Here is a 16,913-nt window from a genome sequence, read left to right as displayed (position 1 = left end):
TTAAGCGCTAGTTGTATAATGCAGGCAATAATTCACAGTTCTTTAAACCAAAACAAGAACTAAACTAAACTGAACTCAGATTCACCAGTTGAGTTGAGTGTTATATAGTCACGTGTACAGGTAGTGTGATTGACCTTTCCTAATACAATTGCATCAGCATGATATATTGTTTCATGTGCATATAAATTAATAATTCACAGTGAACTGTTGTTTGTATCATATCATTCAATTCCTCCAATATTCACAGAAGGTAAGATCTTTTAGCTCAAATTTATAGATCAGGAGACTGAAACACAGACATGAGAAGGAGCAGCAAGTCTCAGAAAGCAAATGAGAGGCAGAGCTCACTCTCTGAAAGCTAACTGCATTCTAAGCCCTAGGATTTTCCGTTGACCAAAGCTGCTCAACTGTACAACACAATAAGGCCAATTTTACGCTTGTTTCTGAATTAATTTTTTCCATTTCTTATTTTGAGGAATGCTATAATATTGAAGAGAGGATTCATATAACTGATGTATGTATAAATGATATAGGTAGAGAGATGATAGATATCTTGATTTTAAAATTCTTCTTTAGTTTCTTTAGGGTTATAATTCCCTATTCCTTAATTTTTGAGAATTGTAAACGATTTATAACATTAAAAGAAAATAATATATTTGACTCAGAAATTTATCTCCTTACCAATGTGAGGTATAAATGCTCAATATTACATTGTTTTATATAACAACTTTATGGCTATGTAATTCACATACCATATGATTCACCTTTAAAGTATACAATTAAATCCATTTTTAGTATATTGACAGTGTTATGCAACTATTATCACAATCATTTTTAGAATATTTTCTTCACTCAAAAAGAAACCCCATACCTATTAGCAGTCACTCTTTATTTCCCCCCAAACCCCCAACTCCAGCTCTTGGCAACCACTAATCTACTTTCTATCTCTATGGATTAGTCTATTCCAGACATGTCATATAAATGGAATCATGTAGTAACATGTGCTCTTATGTGACTGGCTTTTTTCACTTGCTATGATGTTTTCAAGGTTCATCCATACTGTAACATGTATTAGTATTTCATTTTAATTACCATATAATGTTCCAGTGTATGAATAGACCACATTTTGTTTATCCATTCATCAGTTAATGAAAATGTGGGTTGATTCCACTTTTTGGCTATTATGAATAATGCTGCTATAAATATTTGTGTACAAGTTTTTGTGCAATCATATGTTTTCAATTCTCTTGAGTATCATCAAAGAGAAACAGAGTCAGACGCTGGTTAAAAGTGGTAAAGACAGATTTTATTCAGAAACTGTTGCAATGGGGGAAAAGAGACTTCAGTATAGAACTGAGCTCAATTCCAAACATAGCAAGGACAAGTGGAGATTTATAGCCCAAGAGCAGAGGGAAAGATGGAAAATTAATAAGAGAAGACATCAAAGGTAGGGAGAATCTTGCTAAATAGGCTTAACAAGATTCTGCTAAAGATAGGTGAACTTAGACATCAAAGATGGGGATGAGGAATTTGATCCGCTAACAAGGGTGGTCAGATATCAAGGGTGGAGCTATTCTCACTAAATTTACTTGGCAGAATTCTTGCTAAAACTGGACTCAGCAAGGATGGACACAGAAGGACAAAGTTGAGGCCTAGTTGAGGAGAGGGCTCAGAGGAGCCTAACTAAAGTTTAGTTGAGGAAAGAATCTTATACCTAGGAGTACAATTGCTGCATCATATGGTAACTCGATGTTTAACCTTGTGAAGAACCTCCAGACTGTTTTCCAAAGCTACATGATATAACTCTCCTACGCAGGCATCATCAATGTATGAGTTTGCAATTGTATCTTATTATTATCTGTCTTTTTTATTATAACCATTCTAGTTGGTGTGAAAAAGTATCTTATTGTGGTTTTGACACATTTCCCTGGTGCGTAATGATGTTGACTGTCTTTTCATGTGCATATGGCCATTTGCATGTCTTTGGAAAAATGTCTATTCCTTTGCTTATTTTTTAAATTGAGTTTTTTTTTTTCTTTTTAACATTGAATTGTAGAAGTTATTTGTGTATTTTAGATACAAGTCCCTTATCAGATGTGTGATTTGCAAATAATTTCTCCCATTCTGTGGGTTTTTTCGCTTTTTTGATGGCATCGTTGAAGCACAAAAGTATCTAATTTTGGTGAAGTCTAATTTATTTTTTCTTTTGTCACCTGTGCTTTTGGTCTCATATCTAAGAAGGCTTTGCTTGAGGTCAGAATACTTTACTCCTGTATTTCTTCTAAGAGTTTTGGAGTTTCAGCTCTTAAATTTTGGTCTACGAGCCATTTTGAGTTATTTTTTGCATATGGTGTGATGAAGGGGTCTAACTTCATTCTTTAAACATTGCATTTTAACTGACTATTATGACAAACATCATTATAGGGGCAGGTCTCGGGCAAGGTATAGTTTGTTACAGAATAAGCTGATTTCATAGTACTGTTTTCACTTTCATACTTTTCCATTGCAAAGAATAGTATATTACATAATTTAATTGTCTCTACAGGGGTATTTCTGATTGTTTTATTTCCTCAGAATAGCATGAATATTATTTATTTTAAATATCTACTCATAGCCTTTCATTCAGCAACTGTTTTATAAATGTGATTTATTTTTAAGTGATTATGCCTAACAATTTGTCGAAGAGATCAGCATTAAGTGAGGCTAAAAAAGAGAAAAGGGAGGAAAATTAACATCAATTCCATTAGATTGGATTTCATCAAATAGAGACTGACATCTAGAGGGAAAAAAACCCAAGTATTTACTAATATTTGACTTAATGAAAAATATTCTATATCACCTTATAGCCCTTCAAAGTTTCAGGAATAAAAATTTTAAATTATCTGCTAATTAATCTTGTGGAGCAGAATTATAGCAGTAGTATTTCTAGTGACAGTTAGCTTTGGAATATAATACAGATGCCAAAGCCTGCATTCCTGGCATTGCCTCAGAATATTCCTTCACAGGGCTTTTCCCTCAGCTGGAAATCCCTTTCTCAACTTATATGCTTATAGAAAGCTGTTTATTGAGTGATACATTTATGCAAAGGACAAGGTAATTGTCTAAATGGGCAGTCCCCTCAGCATTGCACCCTTTATGGCAGGAATACAAATAGAGAATAATGATCTAAATTTGCCTAACTTCTCCAAATGCTATTATTTTGAAACTTGCTGGGAAGGCTTCAAAGAATACTTTGAACTTGCTTATGGCTGTCTTGATTCTATTTCTTCACTGGGCTTTGAGAAGATCTCTGATCTTTGACTGATGTTTACTTCGTACATTTGGCTAGCAAGCATTTTATGTTATTGAATGGATTATAGATCGCATTTGTTGGTCCTTACTTCTCTTGAAATAGATTTTAGCACAACTCCTATCTGGAAGGTTAATGTAACCTGACTTATTGATGTAAACTGGGCATATCCATTTGTAAATAGTCCAAATAAAGCTAAAATAAGATCATCAGACTGTTAGAAGAGTTATTTACATTTTGTCATCATAGGAAAATGGACTTTTATTGAGAAACTGCCCTTATGTTGGTTTGGGAATGTGGAAGTATGATCTCTAAGTGCCTCCTTGGAATAAATGTTTATGTAAAGGAAAAGTTTGCATGGATAAAACACTGCTATCATTTTCATCTTCCAGTATCTAACCCATTTTTGCTAAGCTTTAAGATTACCTACCCCTACTTGTTTTTGATTCTTCTTTCTTTTCTTGTAAGACTCCATGTCTTGTGATTAACGAGTTCACTGCTCTCTTTTAACCTTAATAGGAAAAAATGCAAAGTTTCCATAATTTTTGATTTTTAAAAAGCACTCTGAGGGGCCTGCCCAGTGGCATAGCGGTTAAGTTCCGGGTTTCCGCTTTGTTGGCCCAGGGTTCACAGGTTCAGATTCGGGGCGTGGACCTATGCACTGCTGGTCAAGCCATGCTGTGGCGGCATCCCATACAAAGTAGAGGAAGATGGGCATGGGTGTTAGCCCAGGACCAATCTTCCTCAGCAAAAAGAGGAGGATTGACAACGGATGTTAGCGCAGGGCTAATCTTCCTCACACACACACACAAAAAAGCAATCTGATCCTAAGAAGGATCATACACAAGGCACTTGGGCATTAACCTCCTTTAACTCCAGCATCATGCTTCAAAAGAGCATCCCCCTTTCCTTGTTTCCAGTATTTCACCTTTTGAACGTCACCAATTCCTCATTCTGGCAGTTTACATTATAAATTTCAGGTTTCTTTCAGAATTCAATCGGGTTAAAAGAGAAGGTCATTAAAACCTGTGGCATTACATCCGCTTCATTTTTTGCCACAGCCTCCATGCACCAGTTCAAGTTTGTAAGCATTATCTTTGAGAAGTCCCAAAAGATACTTTCTTAAATACAGTTAGAATCCATCTATATATGATAATTATTTTTTTAATTCTCCTTCACCAAAATCTAAGCAACATATGATGTGGTTTTGGAGTGAGCCATTTAAATCTCAGTCAGGTTTCTGACATGATAAATAAAGTCTAACAGATTACATCTGTGTATTTTTGTTTAATTTTTCTCACTTCTCAGCAAGATTCCATTTTCCTGTGACATCATTCTCTTCCATTAGCTATATCTTTGAGATTATTATGGATAATTTTATAATTTTTAGATAATCAAAAATCAATTTATTATGAATTTGTAAGTAGAGAAAATTTTATGTCTTCTAGTTACAAGTATTACAGGAAATTAGAAATGATGCTAAATTTTTCATCAGGGATGATTTTATCGAAGAGCTCTAGAACATTATTGAAGGGGAGTGCTGCTTGTTGTGTCAGATCACACATTATAAAAGTATGAGTGGTTAAATACTACAAGCAAAATGTAAACATTAGACCACTGCTATAGCTGGAGAGTTTTAGATGTAGTAGAAACTGTATTAAGAATCTCATTTTTGGGGCCGGCCTGGTGGTGCAAGCAGTTAAGTGTGCGCGCTCCGCTGCGGTGGCTTGGGGTTCGCCCCTTCGGATCCCGGGCGCACACCAACGCACTGCTTGTCAGGCCATGCTGTGGTGGTATCTCATATAAAGTGGAGAAAGATGGGCATGGATATTAGCCCAGGGCCAGTCTTCCTCAGCAAAAACAGGAGGATTGGCAGATGTTAGCTCAGGGCCGATCTTCCTCACAAAAAAAAAAAAAAAGAATCTCATTTTATTGGTGAGTAAACTGAGGCTGAATAAGTTTAAGTGATTTGTCCAAGATCATATAGTTAGCTAAGGGTAAAATAAAGCCAAGACTCTGGCCTTTCCAATGCTTTCCCACTATGGAATATTGTTACTCAGAGACAGCCAAACCATGAGTATACTCCATTTTATTAACACTAAAAATGTCTAAAATGCCAGCAAGAATAAAATAAGTAAGCAGTCATTAAGTATCTACAATGTATCCAGCACTGTGCTAAATGTCATAAGAGATAAAAATAGAAGCATCATTCAGCTCCTTCTATTTTCATTATATAATAGTGTTGAACTTCTCGATTAGTATGTAGTGAAGCTATCTTTACAAAGACGCAAGTTATACCCTTATCTTTTCTCTGTCGAATGGAGTATACATAAAAACTACCTGCAAATTTTTCTAAGACAGGTTCTTGAATGTTGAATTTTCTTGTACAAACCTTGTGGGACTGTAGGTCAGGAGAATATTTTCTACAGCCAGTGGTGTACTGGCACTGGCTTGTACTGGTTGGCAAGAGCTGGTTGTGCCATCTCCTCTCAACTCAATATTCACTGATGTTAGGTTAGTAGCTTGAAATCAGCCATAATGGGAATATTTACACCCCAGCAGCTGGCAAATGCTACGGACACAACCCTCTCTCCCCTAGTCAGGGTCTGCTCCTAAACATTTATTAACACACCAATGTACAACGCATTGGCTGAGCAGAATTGGACAAGTTATTTTACTTCTTGAGCTATTAACTGCACCCTCTGTGAAGTAAGGGTGATAATATATACTATAGCATATTTCGCAGGATTTTATTAGGATCACGTGAAAGTACTTTGAACCCGTGAGTATGATATAGAATTGCTAATATCACAATAATGAGAGTTATAGGTTCACCAATAAAATATGAGACACTTGGCAAATCATATATAGTATAGGTACATCTACAGTTTTTTAACACTGTATCTACACTCAATCTGACTACGTACCTGGCCAGATAAAAAGAAGAAGGGTGAAATTAAAAGTTAAGGTCAAAGCCTGATTCCTCTAGTAGACATCAAATAGCATAAACAGGTACCAAATAGAATCTAGAGATGATTGGGCCTAAAGTAATATCCTCACTCCTTATCCCACTCCATGAGTCCTCTATCCCTCTAATGAATTGGGCTTATGAGGGTTGATAACATTTTCTGTACATATACTGTGAAGGATGTCTAAGGAAAGGATTTTCTGTTTTTCTTTTGTCACCTACTTAACACAGAGCTCTGCATACAAAGGGCACATAGGGAAAAAAATGCTGACAGATTGACCTCTTGAGGCGACAAATTCCTGTTTCCATTTTAATGACACTTCAAAATACTTTAAGAGGTCTTATTCAAATCTGCATGGAAATCCCTACCCTTTGGTACAATGTCCCTGCCTTTGGCATTTGCAATGTGGTTAAATACGTTACATGTTGAAACTACAAAATCATATTCTGACTTCAAACACTTTAGAGAGTGTTCCTGGGAAAAGTGGATCCTATATACTGGTCAGCTCTCATTTACTTTTGAAAAAAGCCAAAAAAGCTCCATGTGTTAAACACATCACCTTTGACACCGGACACCAAAACACATACCAATCTTTATTTTTCCGCATGTGAACTCTGTACTGAGAATGGTCCCAAGCACTTGCTATTCCAAGCTGAATGCTCTTGAGAAGCTAAAGAATCCAATCCCTTTTTAGTTAAAATTGAAATCATCATAACCAAGACAGATATGGGCTTAAATCCTGGTCCTGTCACCTACAGTCTCCGTGACCTTAAACTGGTTATTCAACCTCCTCAAAGCTCAGTGTCCTCATCTGTGGACATCTATTAATAGGTCTGTGGCGAGTATTAAATGAAAAAAACATACGTAGAGCTCTTAACACTGTCTCTGTCCCATTATAAATATTCAATAAATTATTATTATCATGACTATCTTTTAATAAATTGCTTATGTTTTTTACTCCTGGGTTTACTCCTGGCTTGCCAAATCACATTAAGTATGCTTCTCTGTCCCTTTGTTTCCTCACATGAGAAGCAGATTTAAGATCTATCCCTTTTTGCTTCTCTGGAATAATATAAGAATGAATTCATGGTAGACTGAATTATTCTCAATGAGTACAGTGTTAGAAGTTCTATTTTGTTTTTAAAGAAATTATCACCAACCCTACTTTTGTGGCAAGAGAAGCCTATCTCGTAATCTTAAAAGGTATCATGAACTTTACCAAAACAGTTTTAGAACAAAATTAAGTTTTGTTCACTTTAAAAAATGAATTCATATTATGTAGCATGCTGCAGACTGGGAACACCATAAAGGACTATTTGAGCAGTTGAAAACAGCAGAGATATTCCATTTCAATATGCCCAGGGATGATAGCTTTAAGTTTTATAGTTTATAGCCTATACACATATACCCCTCCAAAGAATGAACGAACATATTGACAAATATCGAGGACAGAATCTCTGAAGATTCATATATAATATTCAGATATTATAAAAGAACTAGTTCTGGGGGAGTAGAGTGTAGAATTGGGGAGATGCAGACATCTTCTGCAAAGATGAATTATAGAAAGCTAATTCTTTCATAATATCTCAAATTTCTGTAGATGGTTTAGAACCAGAAGCTGTATTATTTACCCTTAACATAATCTTGCTGTGGAGCCAAGCACAAAGTTCAGTTGAGAGGATAAATATGAGGGAGAAATGGAGAAGAATCCCCTGAACCAGGAGTGCACAGGCCCTTCAGGCTACGTACTTCATCTCTCATTCCAGATCAAAGAATTTCTGGACTCACAAGTGGAAACTTGACATATAATATAATATTAAGTTAAAACTGTTGACATAGTGGGATTCCATACTCTATATTCAAATTCTTCTAGAAGTTTTCATGTTCGACTTTAGGAAGAATATTATTATTTTAAAAGGAAAACATATTACGTTACTTCTAAACTTTTAGACTTCTTTGTTTAAATACAAATACAAATTAACACTCCTTGTTTACCAAAATGTTGAGTGTGAACTGTCCTAAGTATATTAAATGCTGTCGAATATAACATTTTTGCTTTTATTTCTGAAACATGGGTTGCTTGAAATAATCATGTATTTTGGCTCATCAGGAGATTATTATCTAATTTTATTATGAGTTAAAATCTAACATACTGCTAGCTTTAAAATTAAGAAGCATTTATTAAGTATCTCCTTTGCTTTCAATATGTTAACACCTGAGAGAAGGTAAAGGGAACACAATGGGCAGGAGGAAGCAGAGCAGGACCAAGAGTGTTTCTCACAGTTTCAGAGAGCGTGGAGTTTCATGGACAGAGAAGATTTGAAACAGCAATAGAATCTTATAGACAGAGGAAACCCCAAAGCCGTACAATCAGATGTTTTTGTTTCTCAACTAAGGAAACATGCCCATTGGGGTTAAATGACATGACCACAATTGTCCAGCCAATATGCAGTTACAGGAGGTGCCAAGAGAGAAGTGGGATGTGAGAGGGGGAGGGACCTTGAGGGCGTTATTCTAAGAGAAATAGGTCAGATGGAGAAAGGCAAATACTGTATGATTTCATTTCTATGTGGAAGATAGAAAACAACAACAACAAACAAACACGGACACAGAGAAGAGGTTGGTGGTTACCAGAGGGGAAGCATGTGGAGGGGGAGGGCGAAAGGAGTAAAAGGGCACATGTATACAGTGACGGATGGCAATTAGACTTTGAGTGGTGAACACGATGTAGTCTACACAGAAATTGAAATATAATGATGTACACCTGAAAAAAAAAAAGAGAGAATGTGTTGTTGTGGGATATGTCGAAATTCAACTACTATTACTTACTATGTGTCAAGCTTTATGCTATGTTCTTCCACACTTACTATCTCTTTTGCATTATCGTTAACAACCTTATATGTTAAATATTATTAACCGAGGTCCAAGGAAGTGAGGTAGCTTTCCCAAGGACTCATAAACATTATATCACAGACTCACACCACGTCTTGTGACCATAAATATGGCCTTCTACAGCACACAGATTTGGTGGGTAAAGGCGTTCCAAGTGTTGAGTTTGTTTGAAATAAGAAATGGGACTGTTATGTTGGAGGAAGAGTAGATAAGACACCTTGCTTAGCAAGAACAGAGCTGCAATGCTGGCAAGTAGTGAGACCTAGGGAGACTGTTACATCTATAAAAAGCTAGATATGTTCAATTTACACATAAAATTCAGAGTTTGTTTCATACAACAAGACAGAGTATTAAAATATTAAAGCAGAAAGGAAGGGAGAGAGGGAATTAATGATACCTGAAATAAAACTTAGACTAACTGATGAAAAATTTTATATGTATGGCTATGAAGGATTGTAATGTATATTAAGATCCAAAAGAGCCAGGAAAATAAAAGGATGCAGCACATTGTAACAGTAATTACCTATATGGTTGGATTATAGGTAATATTTACTTCCTCATTCATTTCTTTTTTCTTCAAATTTTCTACTGGGAGCCTGCATTGATTTTATAATTAAAATAATCAATTTCTATAAAAATAAATAGATGCATGGAAACTAGATTATTTAGATTGAAAACATTGCTAAATTTTAAACTATAACAGATATGAATTTGAGGCAAAAATTAGAAGCTTGTACTGAATTGGAGTATGACTAGTTCATTATTTTATCAATGCATTATTTTTAATTCAATTTTTTCCTAATTAGGAATAAAAACTTAAGTTAATCTTCTATCTATTTCTGATAAACTCCTCACAAGAAATTTGTAGTTTTTAAATGTCAGCTTGTATATAAGTGGATAGTTTCAGAAATGGATTTTAAAATATACTCTGGCCTTATAAAGTTGATAGATATTATCTAACTGTTTATGCTAATAGAATTTAAAAAGAAAATCCATTTTTGTCCTTCTCACATGTGGAATGCGTTCCTGGGCAAATACTGAATCTCAATAATCTAGGCTGGCCTATACAATTTCAGGCACTTTAGATTTATAATAAACACATACTAAACTCTCGCTGATTGTATTTGGATCACCTCCTGTGTTTTTTAATTTCACAGAACGTTTTTAACCATAGTTCTTGTCGTGCTTCAAGGTTTTGTTTCAATTTATCTGTTATGTGTTGATGCCATTTGTTAAGGTCTATTTTCCTGTGATATTTTTTAGAAATTCGATAAGATAAATGGCATTTATTTTGTACTTTTTCTCCAAAAATGTCCTGGCAAATGGGTAGTTTATTTTTCTTTGAAATTATTCAAATTGTTACAAGCCAGATATCGCAAAGCTTAATTTCTTCTTCTGTTAACATTTCTAAAGCAAAATTTATTAATACCAGTATTTTAACTGCATAGGTTAAAACAATACAAGTTTCTAAAGCTTCTCTACCCATTATTTGCAAATAGGATGCTTAGTGATGAGAGTTTAGTTTTCAAAACACGATTTTTGTTAATATTAATTAATTTATATCCTAGGTATATCCTCTCTATTAAAAAATTCACAAATTTGTTTCCTCCATAAAATCCTCACTGAAGTCACATCACAGAGTTGAGAATTGTCCCAAGAACTACATTTTTCTATCATTTTCTTCTGGATATATTGATGTCTCCATAATGCTCATTGGCCTACTCTCTTTTAGATGTCAGGTACTTGAAGATAAGAAGACGACCTCACTGATTTTCTGTTTGTGGTATCTCATGTGGTGCCCTGGATCAAAAAGTGTTGAGTGATTGTACATCTCTGACACTGTTTTGAAACATTTAGGCCAATAATTTTGCCTTCAGCTTTTCTTTCTAACATTACAGTTGCTTATTTGTATTACATATAGAAGTTGCTTTGGTATTTTGTCTATGACTGACCATAATTCAGTGGATTTCCAGAAAATCTCTCCAGAATTAGGAAATGGAAAGCATTTATTTATAATGTAATCTTCAAGTCACATATAATATGACCTTGGAGCCCCATACAAATAATATAGCATTATATTATTTTCTGCTAGTTATTTTTTTCTCACTTTAGAAATAAGGTAATTCAGAATCACCTTCATACTGCCAAACTATTGCCAATCATTGACATTCTCTGATGGAAATAATCATTTTTTGACTGAGTTTGAACTTGGTTCACCCACTTTAAAAATTTCACCCATTTTTTTAACTGACCAATTCATCAGATGAGATTTGTAACCACACACAGATCACGCTCACAAAACTTTCCTTTTCCATAATAATCATTTCGTATTAAGAACACCTGCTTTCTCAAAGCTGCGAGAGCTTCAGGCTGTATCACAGTCTCTTTCAAGCCTTCAAAGTAGTTTTGCTCTGCTCCTTAAATGGAGTCGAAGTCTGTGGTTTCTTCATGATGTTAACAATATATGCACTATGGTTTTTGCTCATTTGGCTACCTTTGGGTTGTCAGAAAATTCTTAGATGTTCTTTGAAAATTCCTTACAAATCTTCTTTACTGAGAATTGGCTTGCTCAAAACGCTTGTGATGACAAAAGGTCCATGATGTGTTTCACATTGCTCAAAACATTCAGCACGTGGCCTTCACCCAATGAGAAAAATGAAAAATGTGAAAGGTCAATCCTGGTTCAAAGGAGTAAGAAAAAAAAAGGAAAAAAAGGGAATGATAGGGGCCGTCCCGGTGGCATAGTGGTTAAGTGCGTGTGCTTTGCTTCGGTGGCCTGGGGATTGCGGGTTCGGATCCTGGGCGAAGACTGATGTTCTGCTTGTCAAGCCATGCTGTGGTGGCATCCCATATAAAGTGGAGGAAGATGGGCACAGATGTTAGCCCAGGGCCAATCTTCCTCGGCAAAAAAGAGGAGGATTGTCATTGGATGTTAGCTCAGGGCTGATCTTCCTCACAAAAAAAAAAGGGGGGGGGATGATAATGGCTAAGTATATTTTCAGTTTTGGATATTGGTAGTGAGGTTTGAAAGTCCAATATTTCTTTAACCAAATGAAATGCAATGAAATTTTGATTTTTTCATATTCAATAGTCTAGATGTATTTGGCCTCCCTTGGAAAGCTTCATAAATTATTAGTTTTTTTTAAATAAAAAGGAAATTACTTCTTTTTTATTTTAGTGTTTAAATACAGCAATGACGAGAATATAACAATCGTCCCCTTACGTTTGGATAGCAGAGTATATATTTTCCCGAATAGGAGATAATAATAAAAACAAAAATAAAAAAACCAAGCCATTTATTAACTTTATTCTATTTATAATTGGACAACTTTGAAAGTAAAAGAAAAGCCACACTCTTCCTCTTTTAGCTGTTTTCATATAAGATAAGGAATATGCCAAGAAGTATTGGAAACCCCCATGGTGAGTAACTTGACTGTGCGTGCTTTCAGGTGAACAGAGTTTGGCCACAATGATGGATCTGAAAATTTTGGAGTGTTTTATTGCCTTTGAAAATTAGTAATATAAAATACTTATCAGCATTGGAATATATTTTACTCACTAAAATGTTAAACTGCATGAGTGATGAACTGTTTACAAATATATGTTATTTGTTTAATGTTGTGGTTCTTCTATGGGTTGAGGCAATATTTTTAGTTAGCTTTAGGAAAACGTTCCTTGGACAATTGAAGTTGAATAAGTCAGTTATTATAATGTAGGCAAAGCATTATTTGTTTAGATTTTTGATTGAAACATTAGAGATTTTGAAAACCTATAGGCATAGTTTCAAATTCTCTTTTTCTTGGAGAAGTATTTAATCACTGCCCAATTATTATGACTTTTGCAGTCACATTTAACCTTTCTAAGAAGATTCTACTCTCTATGACATAAATGTTTGCTGCTTAATCATTTTGAATAGGAGATTCCACGGTAATATTTACCAACATTTCAGGTCCCGTGGCTATTTATATGACCTCAAAAATAAGCAAGAAAAGAAAAGGATAAAGAAAAATAAAATAAATGCATTAAATTTTCCAAATTCTTAAGAAGTATGTTATTTCTTCAGCAATTTTTTTGATTGTTATTCATGAAGATACTTTCCAAATTTTATCTACTTTAATTCTACATAGTATATTTGCTCTAGAGCATGTTGTATACTTCTCTAAATTCTTCTCTTCTGTGTGTGTTTTTTTTCCAGTTACTGGCTGACAAACAAAGTTCCCATCAAAAGACCCAGCACAGGTCTCCTCATGTATACGCTCGCCACGAGATTCTGTGACGAAATTCACCTGTATGGGTTCTGGCCGTTCCCTAAGGATTTGAATGGAAAAGCCGTCAAATATCATTACTATGATGACTTAAAATATAGGTACTTTTCCAATGCAAGTCCTCACAGAATGCCATTAGAATTCAAAACATTAAATGTGCTACATAATAGAGGAGCTCTGAAACTGACAACAGGAAAGTGTGTAAAGCAATAAAGCACATTTGAAACCGTACAAACTGAATATGCACTTCTTTTCTGAAGATACTTCCTAGGATTTGAAAATAGGATCCAAAACAAGACTGGGTTTCAGTATCCACCAATTATCTGAAAGGTGATAAAGGACATTCAGGACAAATCCACTACCAGCTGATGAAATACCTGCAAAGTGCTCTAAAAATCAAATATTCTGACTTCAAGGGTCCTAGTAAGTGCCACTTCCACTGAGAACACAGTTTGAATGTATAATCAGTAGTGTTTACAAGATCCAACAATGCACTCGTTGTTAGTGAACGAAGCAAATATGTTCATCACTGTTGGGCTGCCACTGCAATGCCAAGCACATTAGAAGAGGAACCCAGGAACACAACTCAGCCCTTGGGGAAATTAAACCATCCTTGTCATCAGAAATCAAGATGGAAATAGTTTGAGCAGTGAAATCCATAAGGTTGAACAACTCAAGTAAATGCCTTCCGTCAGGACTGAGTCTGATCATGAATTTTATGTTTTTGTTTCTATTTTTGTTTGTCTTCTGGAATCTCTTTTGGTTTGGGTATTGGGGTGCTTAGAAATCCTTTCTGAGATAAATATGAATGAGATAACCTTCAAGTAATCATTTTTAAAGTTCTTATATTTTTTAGGGTGCATTCACACACAATGACTTTGTAAAAACATTTTATTTTGCACAACTGTAAACCTCCAGATTTTTTTCCAACAGTGTAGAAGGTACCAGCTAAACCGTACCAGTCAGTAATCTCGAGCCATTCTGAAGGAAAGATGTTCTATGTCATCTGAGATGATAAAGTTAGCAGAAAAAAATGTACTTTTGGTACCAAAGATTATACTACACAACAAATCATTCTCCTTTCATGAAAAGAATATATTAATATGTTATTATGTTACTAATGTGAAAGTTGTCTCTAGATATTTTAAATTTTCCAAACTCAAAATTTATTTTCATTCGAAGGAAGACTTCCACAGCTTTTACACTTCATAATAATTTTGTGGAAGCATTTTGCCCTTTAGAATAAATGTTTGATTGGACTGAAATGTGACTTCCAGGTCTTTGATATTCCCCTTATTATTCAAATGGAAAGATCGGCATGCTCTTTATATCATTGTTAAGTTTTCTTAGTGCAGAAATAACATGATTAGCAGAGTGTTGTTTCCATAACACAGATGATTAATTTTAAGAGATTTAACAATGAAATTATTTGTCAATATTTTGCACTTCAAGTGAATTAAATTGACCAATATTTTTTCTGTGGTTATTCACACTACCACATTAATATGCTTTTAAAACAGCACATGGAATTATTAATAAAATGATTTTAAAATTTTAACAAATAAAAGGATTGACTAATAAGCCAGTTTTCTGGTAACATGCTACACTGGTAGGTAATTCTGATGGTAAATTGTTTCTTTAGAAAGCAGAAGCACTGTGTTCCCACTTCTACTCTTGGGCTGAAACAACTTAGATGACTTCTTGTTTCTTAGAGAAGGCAGTCTGAGGAAAGAAGAAATAGCACGGGGAATATGTATGTTTTGTTTCTTAGGAAAGACAGTCTTAAAAAAGAATAAATAGCATGGAGTGTGTGTGTGTGTATGTGTATGTATATATATGTATATATAATCATGGAAAAGGATATTCAGAGTAGTGCAGTTCTCAATATATTAATAATATGTGATATTATTTTAAAAAATATGGTAGACCTTTGGGATACAGAAGACTATATTTTCTGAGGATTCATGTGTCTCTAAGAAAACAAAATAGAATGCATAAAGGAGATGCATAGCTAAAAATAGACAGAATATGATATACGTTTATCAGTAACCTTTGATCTATTGGAAATTGTCAAAGAATTAGGTACATGTTTTGAAAGTAAGGTTGAAAAGTCTGATTTACTTAACAAATCAAAAGTAGATGATTTATAGAACCGTAGTTTCAACTATTTGCAGATAAGTTGTTTGAATAGCCTTTAATTTGAATTCAATAGATATTTTGAAGTCACAAGTAAATTCTTACAGGTAAAATCCATCTCAGAATTCATTCAAAGTATGTCTTAAAAAGCAGCAGCAAGGTACCTTGACATTTTTACTGCATTTTCAACAAATGTATTTAAACAATTTTAAGGCCACAGCAAAAGCATCCCAGTCATTCACTGTTCTGTGCATAGATTTCTATCTCATAGATGCATTGAGTAGTGCCTTTTTAGCTTCACATTGCTTTGTTACCCAATACTTTATGTTCTCTAAATACGTTGCCCAGTTCTGCAAATGTTCAGCATGTAAAAAGGGCTTCAGTATCGACTGAGACTACTTTTGTTCATCTCAGGGAACTTTCAATACTCGAGAATGAATTCAATTAAAGGCATTTAGTGTTCAAAGAAGACAAACTGTGCAAGACCATTTCAATCCCTGCTGTATACCTTTCCATCTACCCTCCCCCTTCATGATCTACTGTGGCCTTCTGACAGGGATAGGGCAAGGAGATCAGTGAAGGCTAACAGCAAGAATAAGAAAAAGAATTGAGATTTAACCAATAAGGGGGCAAAAGAGATCATGATAAAATCAAATTATAAATGCACACTTGAAATATCTGGAGTTTTTTTTCTTTTGAGACTATCATATGTTCATAGCTTTAATTTTTTATTTCATTTTCACCATTTAACCCTGTACCTGGCAATGCTCAGGCAGCTGGTTGTGAAATATTCCTGTCCTTTAGAGAACATGGTTGTTACTGTGCTGTTGACATGAATAGGCCATGGAAACATTTTCATCGTTATTACCCAGCCTGGTCTATGCTTAATATTAAGTTGCTGGAATAAGAAAATGAATCAGTAACAGATTTTTCTGGGAAAATCTAATGATTCAGCCCACAGGACTGACTAAATTACTGTGGAAGTTTTTCTATCTAAAAGAAAGTGCTGGGCATTCAAATGTCTCTGTGTATTGTATATCATATGAAATGTATACCAATTGCTAATGGGAATTTCTGCGTATATGCTTACAGAAGCAATTTATTTAAATAATGCTATGGGTAGTGTACATACCAACTAGTTATTAAGCTACTACACAGGAAAAGGGTGAACAAAGTAATTTATTTCTAATTGAGTCAGTTAGTCATATTGCACACAATGTGGTATTTGGTTCATAAAAGAGTTGTTTTCATGTGGTTATTGTTGGGAGTAACTATAATTGTGGAAGGGGTGTAGGAAGAGTTATGTATAGTTAGCTGTTACCTCTACAAGTCTGAAAGTTTCCCCGTCAGACATTATCAATA

General features: G+C 34.7%; 1 protein-coding gene across 1 annotated transcript in view; it reads left to right on the top strand.

Moving 5' to 3' along the window:
- ST8SIA4 (ST8 alpha-N-acetyl-neuraminide alpha-2,8-sialyltransferase 4) overlaps window positions 1-15,254 on the top strand; it is a 94,055-nt gene extending 78,801 nt beyond the window's left edge. Inside the window, 1 exon segment of the mRNA XM_058535739.1 lies at window positions 13,346-15,254. Within this exon segment, the coding sequence (XP_058391722.1) occupies window positions 13,346-13,628 (283 nt within the window). The 3' untranslated portion in view covers window positions 13,629-15,254.
- The last annotated feature ends 1,659 nt before the right edge of the window (window positions 15,255-16,913 follow it).

The sequence above is a fragment of the Diceros bicornis genome, chromosome 1, assembly GCF_020826845.1.
Source record: "Diceros bicornis minor isolate mBicDic1 chromosome 1, mDicBic1.mat.cur, whole genome shotgun sequence".
NCBI classification, from domain to species: domain Eukaryota; kingdom Metazoa; phylum Chordata; class Mammalia; order Perissodactyla; family Rhinocerotidae; genus Diceros; species Diceros bicornis.
The sequence above is the reverse complement of the archived record's forward strand: the minus strand, read 5'-3'. Positions and strand labels throughout refer to the sequence as shown.